The sequence below is a fragment of the Papaver somniferum genome, chromosome 2, assembly GCF_003573695.1.
Source record: "Papaver somniferum cultivar HN1 chromosome 2, ASM357369v1, whole genome shotgun sequence".
Classification (NCBI taxonomy): Eukaryota; Viridiplantae; Streptophyta; class Magnoliopsida; order Ranunculales; family Papaveraceae; genus Papaver; species Papaver somniferum.
This window is the reverse complement of record NC_039359.1, coordinates 31,489,033-31,498,195: the sequence shown is the minus strand read 5'-3', so window position 1 is coordinate 31,498,195 and position 9,163 is coordinate 31,489,033. Positions and strand designations below refer to the sequence as shown.

The following is a 9,163-nucleotide window of genomic DNA, read 5'->3' as shown; positions in this document are numbered from 1 at the left end:
AGAAAATCCAAGTTATAACAACCTCAGCGTATTTCTTCAGTGATTACTACAGAAAATGATTTTGATCTAACGAGAACAATTATACAATCATTACAAAAGTTCAGGTTTTTTCAGAATTAGATGAAAAACATTAGTATTCTTGAAAATGGCGGTATATATGGTGAAGAAATAAATAGCTCAAAATACATAGTAAGATCATGAGTCTGAGCGTAATTGAGGTCATTTCATGTTTTACACTGGGACTGTTATGACTATGATTGAAGGTGAATTTGAAATAAAAGAAAATCTGAATTTCAGCCAACACCAACGGACTGAGAGAAAAGGATTTCCACAAACTCAAGGGCCTTAACCAAATCATTCTGGTCAAGAAAATCCAACTAGGTTTCTGTCACGTTTCTCATTTCTCTATCAAATACTCCCACCGTCCCTTAATTAAATGACCTACTTAGTTTTAAGTTTGTCCAATAAATAGATGATCTATTTCAATTAAACACGATGAATGGCCAAAATTACCTTTTTTCTTAAATTAATACTCTTCCGTCTCACTCTTCGCATTTCTCCCTTTATTTCTTTCCTCAGTCTCACTCTCCATCTCTTCACCGTCATGTCACCACCACCACTACCACCGGACGAAACTTCTTCTTCTCATCAATCATCAAACGAGACTTCAAAACGTAACTTATTCTTCTACCACGATAACCAGAATCACCTTCGTCTTCGTCTTCTCGGTGTGAGTATTTTCTAGCTTGAATTTTTTTATTGAATCTGATAAAAAAGATTGCATTTTTGGTATAAACCTAACATATTATTTATGGGTTTTTGATTTTATGAATAAATCTACCAAAATTTTAAATTGAATCTGATATAGGGTTTAGATCAAAATTTCCATTTTTGCTTCATTTTCATTTTGATATGTTGATTAGAAATAAGAGTGTTTGATCTTGTTGATTTCCTGTAAATCAAAAAGATAAATTTTTGATTGAAGATACAATTAGATCGATGTTGTGCTTATTCATATCTCTAGTATGTTTGAACCCACGACATCACCAGAAATTGAACCTAACATGCTAAACCAAACCATTTCAATAACCTACAAGTTCACATATATCCCCAGTTCTTAGATGAGTGAGAAATTTTGGATCAATCTCATTATCATGTTCAAATTTTAAATGAGTTCACATAAAGTAAGCATTATCAATGCCTCCCCTAAATACGTTGAGGAGATAAAAGATTAGACTATTCTTATTTCCATTTTGATAGAGCATTTCTCAAAAATTCATTTATACAGTTAGTTACTTTCAGTTCTAAGAGTATAGCATTTCTCTTAGCTTCTAAAATAAGACTAGCCTAAAAATCTAGGGCTGAGCTCCTCCAATTTACTGGTGCGGGGTAATATGCGTATTCAGTTATTTGATTCCACTAGTTTCTTGAGTTCATTTTCTCAATGTTTACGGCCTCACTATAAAAAATGTCAAAACAGAGTTTTCCTCCTACTCCAACTAGTAAGTGTCATCCAGTTTACTACAGTGGTGAATAACTATTGGATGTCAGATGCTACATTAAATGGAAGGTAAGAATGATCCATCCTCGCATTTCACATGTGTCTATGATGGAGGAGGGAATGGTAAACGTTCATGTTGCCCTCAGATACCTACATGAAGCCCTGAAATGTAATGAGAGGCTATTGGGTGCTGACCATATACAGGTTTCTCTCATTAACGAACAAGCTCTATTTGTAAATATTAACATAGGCAAAAGTACACAATTGATTAACCCATCTGTTTTCTCCCTCAGGTTGCTGCTGCATGGCTCGAGTATTTTGAATCAAAAGTCTTAGAACAGCAAGAAGTCGCTCGCAATGGTACTCCAAAACCAGATGCTTCCATTGCTAGAAAAGGCCACCTTAGGTACTGAATCCTATTACTTGCTTCAAACTTTGATTGAGTTTTCATCTTGCAGAAGATCATTATCAATTTTATGGGTTTTACGTTTAGGATCATGCTCCCATGTTGCATCAGCATTGTCCTTTGGACACACTGAGGAATTCTCGCTAGGTGGTAAGCCTTTCTTTCTCACGTATTTCCGCTTTACAATCTTGCTTTCTCGCACTTTGGGTGTCTTAGGCTTTGGTGTCCTTTTCGGCTTCCATTCTATAACAACTTTGGGCCTGTGCTTTTTGCGCCTTTTCTTTGGCAGTGATGGGGTTGCGTTCAGGTCAATATCTTCCACTTCCTGTATATAACGGTTGGTACCAATCATTGTCTTCATGTTTTTTTGAACCCAATGGGTGTCTGGGTTGCAAATACAGTTTTTCTCTCTATGCTTACTGCATTTGTTATTGATCCTCTGACTAGAGATATAACTGTTGACTATGTCCAGTCACTGCATAGGCAGGTTGAGATTTTCTTATTTGTATTTACTGTTGTTTTTCTTTAATTCACATAGGGAGATAGATTTTGTAAATGAGCTGGTGAATACTCTTGCTGTAAATGGAACCGAAGGTTCCGACTATAAGGGAGGGAGAAAAGGGACGACTCAGGCAAGTGTCGACATGTATGTTATTCGTGCGCATTTATTTACTGTTTTTCTAGGAACCTCTCTATCTATACGCTATCGTCATTCATCTATGATTTGGACAAATTAATTTGTGTTGCATGGTAAGTAAAAAACATCAAAAGATTACATGTTCCCATATAAAGGTTACATATGGAGTGAAATGAAACCATGTAAAATTACATGAAAGTACTAACATAATGTACTTTTCATGATTAAGAAAATGGACAGCTTATTGTGACTATTTCTTCCGGATGAAGGTAGTAATTTTCCATGGTTTTAGTCATGTAAAACCACTTCTCGTCGATGTGTATCAAATTATGCATGTCCTTGATCATCAAACTATCCTTGTTTTGGCTTGGCTCTAGCATTCCCAAACAAAACTCCAACCTTTTTTTCTTAATGTCAACTGTGAAGGCTGGTTTTATTGCATTCGTATGTTTTTTAATTGCTCATTTCTTGACCTGTCTATGCACAGTTGATTTGGGCATGTTTAGAGCTTCGTCAAGGGTCCTAAAGTTTGTGCGTTGTCGCAATGGTATTTCCATGATCTTGCTCAAATCAACCTCCTTAGCTTTACGACCAACTCTGGTTGGTTTTCTTGAAGACATGTCAACAGGTATATTCTTTACTTCATACTCTTTTCCTCGTCTCCATGTACGTTTTACTATGGATTCTGATACTGAAAATAGTTGTGTTTCCCTTGGAACCGAGCCCTTTTGAAGTCTTGCCTTGTTGCTATCCTTCAATAAGAAATGAAAAATAGATACCCGTTGTTCATCTGTCATCTCTTTCTTGTTTCTGGTGGCAATACTTGACTCTGTGGCAAGTGTTGTTGTTTCTTCAAGATTTGTTTGTAAGACAGAATCCGCGACTGTTCCTAGAAAACAAGAGTTCGAATCCATATCCTCCATCTCTTCATTGTTCATATGAACTGCATCTCCCCCATCTCTTTATTGTTCATATTAAAATCCATATCCTGCATCTCTTCATTGTTCATACTGAACTCCATCTCCTTTAGATCCTTGTTGTTCGTAATGAATTCAATCTCCTCCAGCTCTTCATTGTTCGTAATGAACTCCAATACCTCCAGATCTTCATTGTTTGTAGTGTACTCCATCTCCTCTAGCTCTTGGATTATCACCATTACCTTAATTAGTTCAGAAAGTTTTGCTAATTAGTTCACTTATAATTCATTAGTTTATCTCATAACAGATAACATATGCAGATGTAAAGTAGTCCCACTAATGGAAGTATCACAATTACTGCAGCTGAGAAGCAAAGACCTGCAAAGGTATGCTGGAGTTTTCTTCTCTCTTTTAGTTCAGCTAGGTGTGTAGGACAATTAAAGTGAAGAACTCAAGGTAAAATAAAATACCTACACAACTAGTTTTTGACACTATAATTAATGTAAAAGGTCTACATATGTGATTGGAAGGGAAGCTAAGGTATGGAACTGTGTGCTTGAGAAGTCAGAAAAGATGGCAGGAATTGAGAGAGGAAGCATCAGAGATATTGTACTGATTCAGACTCTTGCCTTGCAAATGGATGAAATCCTCTATGATTTATGTGATCACTCAGTTGGGTTGAATTGTGGCAAGTCAGAAACTCTCTTTGTACCCTGCATAGCTATTAGAGATATGCTTAAAAAGCACATCTGATATGTAAATTCGATTGTGATCCTACACATGCATGGAGAGCAAGGCATTTTGCAGGCATGGAGTGTAAGAACACCCAGAATCTTGAGGTATACAATAGTTTGAATTATTACTGGTAGTATTTCTTTCTTCCCTCACTCGTTCTATCAACTGATAAAGCTAATCATGATGTTGACTGTAAAATAGATTGAGTCCTCTATCCAATGATAACTAGCTACAACTGAATTGCTAGAAGATTTCTTGACATCATTACAGTTTTCAGATATGCAGTTAAATTTAAGTGATTGAACTGCAGATGATTACAAAATGAGGTAAGGATTTAGAGATTTACCTTAGAAGTTCCGTTTATTCTGAATCTCAAGTTGATTTTCCTGCTTTACAGTACCCATGATTTGAGAATTTGATTTGAGCTTTTTTTTTTTGGATTTGAAATTTATCTTATTTCAGGTGGAGATATGATGAATTACCTGGGGTGAAGACAGATCTGAAATTGATTTTGGAACTCTGTTTTTGTAGTTGATTGTGATCTCAAATTAGTTTGAATGTAAAGAGAGATCTGAAATTGATTTTTGAACAGTTTTTGTAGTTGATTGTTATCTCAAGTTGATTTGAATGTAAGTTTACTTTTGATTTTCCTGAAGGAAATCAAACAACTCTGTTGTTGTAGTTGAATGTGATCGATTTTTCTGAAAGAAACTTCATCTTCGTCTTCTCCGGTGTGAGTGTTTTGAAATTCCGACAAGAGAAAATCGTCCAAAGGCATATGCTGGGTTTATGTAAGAATCAGATTTGAACTTGTTGATTTAAAAAGTCAGAGATCGGAGGGAAGACATATTTGGTATTAGGATTTTTATTGAGGGTGAAAATGGAAAAAATGATAAGAAGTTATTCTCTCACCTCCACATCTTAAGAATTGTGTTAATTACAATTAGGTCATCTAATTAGAGATGATGGAGTATAATTGTTTGTGGAAGATTTCTAATTATCTTATCCAACTCTCGATCAGACAATCACTCCGGTTTTCTTGGTGGGGTCAAGAATTTTGTCGAATTTGCAAAGAGGAAAAAAGCAAGTAAAGCGATGGCAGATTGTATGGTTATTATCAAGAAATATAGGCAAAAAAGATACCCTTTTGGAGATTTTTTGTCATTTTTTTCAAAAGATTAGTTGTTACAACTTACAAGGTATCAAGTCATAATCATGCGTACTAATAGACAAATCTATATGTAGTCCATCATATTGTCTGTTGAAATTAAGAGATATGATCCAAAACTAATGGAACCCTAAATTGGCCCATGCATGAAAAGTGATTAGACTCCACTTAATTTCATATGGCCGGCAAAGACCAAGAAAGTAGTGTTATTGCTTTCAGTATCTAGATTACATATCCCAGCTTACCGTGTCAAAAAAAAAATAAAAAAAAAAACTAGATTACATCAAGCATAGTAATTAGTTCTTAATTTCTAGATAAAATAGAAAAAAACTAGTGTAGTCTACTGTTTATAGAAGATATAAGGTATTTTTGTCGCATGTCCTCATTACATTAGCTGATGTTAACCATACGATTGCAATGATAACACAAAGAAAAGTTAACTAATTATCTGATTAGGAGCCGATGTCAGTGCAGCATGGTAGCAAAGTCCGTTCTAAACTCGTAGGCACAAATTCTTTATCATTTTATGGTGACACACTGCATACTGTTACTTGTATGAAAGTTTTCATGGCTGGCGTTGGCGCTGATGCCAATGTAATATAGTGGTAAAGTCACTGGGTGATGATACCAGTGACGTGAGTTTGAAACGCAGACACCAAACTTTTTACCGACAAAAAATATTTTCATGGCTGGCTAAAATACAAGGGTGTCTTACAAAATAAACAAGAGATAAAAGGATGTAAGATGATTAATACATTTTTGATATATGGATAAGTAATTTAAGTATTATATATTCGTTAGTAGTTATCATCATCTTCAATTCACAGTATTCCTCACTGAAAATCATGAACTTGATGATGGATTCCTCATCATTCACTACTACAGGCACAGTTTCAGTTTTAGCTCTTCTGTTGTTCACCCTAATTATCTTGAAGATATCCTTATTCTCTGGTAGTACTAAGAAGAAATACCATCCAATTGCAGGAACCATTTTTAATCAACTTCTTAACTTCAAAAGATTACATCATTATATGACTGATCTTGCTCGTAAGCATAAAACTTACAGATTACTGAGTCCTTTCCGAAGCGAAGTTTATACTTCTGATCCTGCTAATGTTGAATACATCCTCAAAACCAATTTCCAGAACTTTGGCAAGGTACATATATATATATTTGTTTGTTTTTATACCATTTCCTTTCCAACTTGGTTCTGGTAGAAATGAACTTGTTACACAACGCTTTTATATTAGAGAACCAAAATACCGTATAGTTAGCTGATGGTGATTTCTTAAATGAATGAATATTCAGGGATATCATAATTATCATATTCTCTCGGATCTCCTAGGAGATGGTATATTTGCTGTAGACGGTGAAAAATGGCGTCACCAAAGGAAAGTATCGAGCTACGAGTTCTCTACCAAGGTCTTGAGGGACTTCAGCAGTGCTGTTTTCCGGAAAAATGCAGCGAAACTAGCTCGAATTATTTCCGAGGACTATGTTAAATCCGACAGCACCATTGATGCGCAAGTAATTAGTTACTTAAACTCTACTTGGTTTACTTATACTCTACCTGGAGAATCAAACTTTTTTGTTATTTTTATTTTGGCTTATCTCTAGTTTCATTAATACTGGTCGTAGGATTTGCTAATGAAATCAACTTTGGATTCAATATTCAAAGTGGGGTTTGGCGTAGAATTGAACAGTATTGCTGGATCCAGCGAAGGAACCCAGTTTGCTAACGCCTTTAACGACTCGAGTGCGATGACTCTATGGCGATATGTTGATATACTCTGGGAGATTAAGAGGTTTCTAAATGTTGGATTTGAAGCCAAGCTAAAGAAAAATATCAAGATTGTCGATGATTTCATAAACAAGATTATAAGTAGCAAGATCGAACAAGGCTCCAAGTCGGCAGATGATTCATTGGTAATATTTTTTAAAAGAAAAAGAAGTCTCTTTCTTAGTTTTGATTTATTTGTATAGCTTTACAGAAATTTAACTGTATGGTTTTGATGGATGCAGTCGAATAAGAAGGAAGATATCCTGTCAAGATTTCTAGAGTTAAATGAAACAGATCCAAGGTACTTGAGAGACATAACCCTGAATTTCTTAGTAGCTGGAAGAGATACAACAGCTACAACTCTTTCATGGTTTCTTTACATGCTCTGTAAGAACCCTCACGTCCAAGATAAAGCTGCAAAAGAAGTGAGAGAAGCAACTGATGCCAAAGACAGCACACCATTTGATCAGTATGTTGAGAGTGTCACTGATGATGCCCTGGACAAGATGCATTATCTCCATGCTGCTCTCGCTGAAACTCTTCGACTTTACCCCGCTGTCCCTGTGGTACTTTTATCATACATCTCATATTTCTTTGCCATAGAGGTGCAGAATCTAAAATTATATTCATGATATCTTTGTCCGTTTGCATGCAGGATGCTAAGATTTGTTTCTCAGACGATACGTTACCAGACGGATATAGTGTGCGAAAAGGTGATATGGTGGCTTATCAACCGTATGCAATGGGTCGAATGAAATACATATGGGGTGAAGATGCAGAGGAGTTTCGTCCAGAAAGATGGCTGGACCAGGATGGATATTTTAGAGGCGAAAGTTCTTTCAAGTTCACTGCATTTCAGGTACATAACAACATAACATGAAGCCATAAACTTAGCAATTTCTATTTCTTTTTTTAACTTACCGATCAAAAAAAAAATATTCTATTTCTTTTTTTTTGGAAGCTGTGCTCGGCAAGGACTTTTTTGGGAGGTTGAACCTGGCTTCGGCCAGGTTCGTGTTGGGTTGCTCTTCGTTATAAATGGCTCGTTTGGGCTCATGGACGTATATCTATTTACAAAAAGTAGTTTCCAAACGTTATACTATATTATATGGTTCTAATTAATTAAGTGCTTATCTATCTATGAATAATGCAGGCAGGGCCTCGTATCTGTTTGGGAAAAGAATTTGCCTACAGGCAGATGAAGATATTTGCAGCTATTTTATTAGGGTGTTTCGTCTTCAAGATGAAGGATGAAAATAAACCTGTCAACTACCGGACCATGCTCAATCTCCACATCGACGAGGGCCTCTACCTTCAAGCGTCTCATAGAAGCTCAATCATCAATTAACTCGGCCCTGTTTTAAAGTTACTCTCGTGTAAATGAATGAAATCCCGAAGTTTACAATTAATATTCATGCTTGTAAACCTTCTTATTGATGCTGTAATATGTAGCTAAACTATGGCGCTATGACGTTATGGTAACAAGGTTGCAATTCAATAAGCCGGTGTCACTGTAGTACAGTGATAAAATCATCTAGTGATGATACTAGTGATCTGAGTTCGAAACTCGCCAGCACCAAACTCTTTATCGATTAAAAAAAAATACAATTTAATAAATGTTTGTTTAATAATAAGTAATTAGATAGTTGATTACATATACTAAAAGACTTGAAAGCCTCTTTAGCGTGGCTTCTGCCTGCTTTTTAGTCCATTTTGCTCTACGAGAATCAGGATCTTGTTTTCTGATTGTGAAACACCGGATAAAAATTAACAGGACAAGGTATACCTACGATCCTCATCAGCATTTTACTGACCACCGGCAACTTTAGCTGGTGCCATCTACTCCGTTGACAGTCGCTTCCCGCTGCAAGGGAAAAGGCGATAAACCACTTTTGCCAGCATTTCATTACCTATTTTTCTTTTTCTTTTTCCTTTCTAAGTATTTTGCTCCAAGTCTCTTTTGTGCTGCTTCTTCTTCTTTAATTGCTAAACATAACTGCATGTATAAATAATTAATGG

At 35.8% G+C, this 9,163-nt stretch overlaps 2 protein-coding genes across 22 annotated transcripts; both read left to right on the top strand.

Moving 5' to 3' along the window:
- The first annotated feature begins 487 nt into the window (after positions 1 to 487).
- Positions 488 to 4,890, top strand: LOC113347281. Of its 21 annotated transcripts, none has more exons than XR_003358867.1 (10): positions 488 to 730; positions 1,481 to 1,570; positions 1,648 to 1,705; positions 1,795 to 1,861; positions 1,960 to 2,057; positions 2,197 to 2,244; positions 2,446 to 2,553; positions 3,032 to 3,172; positions 3,782 to 4,522; positions 4,659 to 4,890. XR_003358867.1 is itself a non-coding variant. In XM_026590904.1 (4 exons), the coding sequence occupies exons 1-3, from the start codon at positions 2,860 to 2,862 to the stop codon at positions 4,212 to 4,214; spliced, it is 615 nt and encodes a 204-aa protein (XP_026446689.1). In that variant the 5' UTR covers positions 2,563 to 2,859; the 3' UTR covers positions 4,215 to 4,522; positions 4,659 to 4,890. The 21 variants fall into 21 exon arrangements, 3 of the variants coding, with proteins under 3 accessions (XP_026446689.1, XP_026446688.1, XP_026446687.1); XR_003358857.1 differs by having other exon boundaries at positions 489 to 730; positions 1,795 to 1,907; positions 1,995 to 2,057; XR_003358866.1 differs by having other exon boundaries at positions 489 to 730; positions 1,481 to 1,705; positions 1,795 to 1,907; ... (1 more) ...; positions 3,825 to 3,847; positions 3,997 to 4,522.
- A 1,258-nt stretch (positions 4,891 to 6,148) lies between these two features.
- LOC113347280 (cytochrome P450 704C1-like) lies at positions 6,149 to 8,798 on the top strand. Its single transcript, XM_026590901.1, has 6 exons — positions 6,149 to 6,521; positions 6,673 to 6,891; positions 7,003 to 7,290; positions 7,387 to 7,710; positions 7,800 to 8,003; positions 8,298 to 8,798. Exons 1-6 carry the CDS (start codon positions 6,210 to 6,212, stop codon positions 8,490 to 8,492), a joined length of 1,542 nt encoding a protein of 513 aa, XP_026446686.1. The 5' UTR covers positions 6,149 to 6,209; the 3' UTR covers positions 8,493 to 8,798.
- The last annotated feature ends 365 nt before the right edge of the window (positions 8,799 to 9,163 follow it).

What these genes read in the sequence shown, in the direction of transcription:
- LOC113347281 (XM_026590903.1), top strand. Translation starts at nt 2,860, where the DNA reads ATGTGTATCAAATTATGCATGTCCTTGATCATCAAACTATCCTTGTTT. An exon ending in TCTTGAAGACATGTCAACAG is followed by an intron (nt 3,173 to 3,768) that starts GTATATTCTTTA and finishes ATCTCATAACAG; the next exon opens with ATAACATATGCAGATGTAAA. An exon ending in AGAAGCAAAGACCTGCAAAG is followed by an intron (nt 3,848 to 3,970) that starts GTATGCTGGAGT and finishes TTAATGTAAAAG; the next exon opens with GTCTACATATGTGATTGGAA.
- LOC113347280 (XM_026590901.1), top strand. Translation starts at nt 6,210, where the DNA reads ATGAACTTGATGATGGATTCCTCATCATTCACTACTACAGGCACAGTT. An exon ending in TTTACCCCGCTGTCCCTGTG is followed by an intron (nt 7,711 to 7,799) that starts GTACTTTTATCA and finishes GTTTGCATGCAG; the next exon opens with GATGCTAAGATTTGTTTCTC. An exon ending in TCAAGTTCACTGCATTTCAG is followed by an intron (nt 8,004 to 8,297) that starts GTACATAACAAC and finishes TGAATAATGCAG; the next exon opens with GCAGGGCCTCGTATCTGTTT.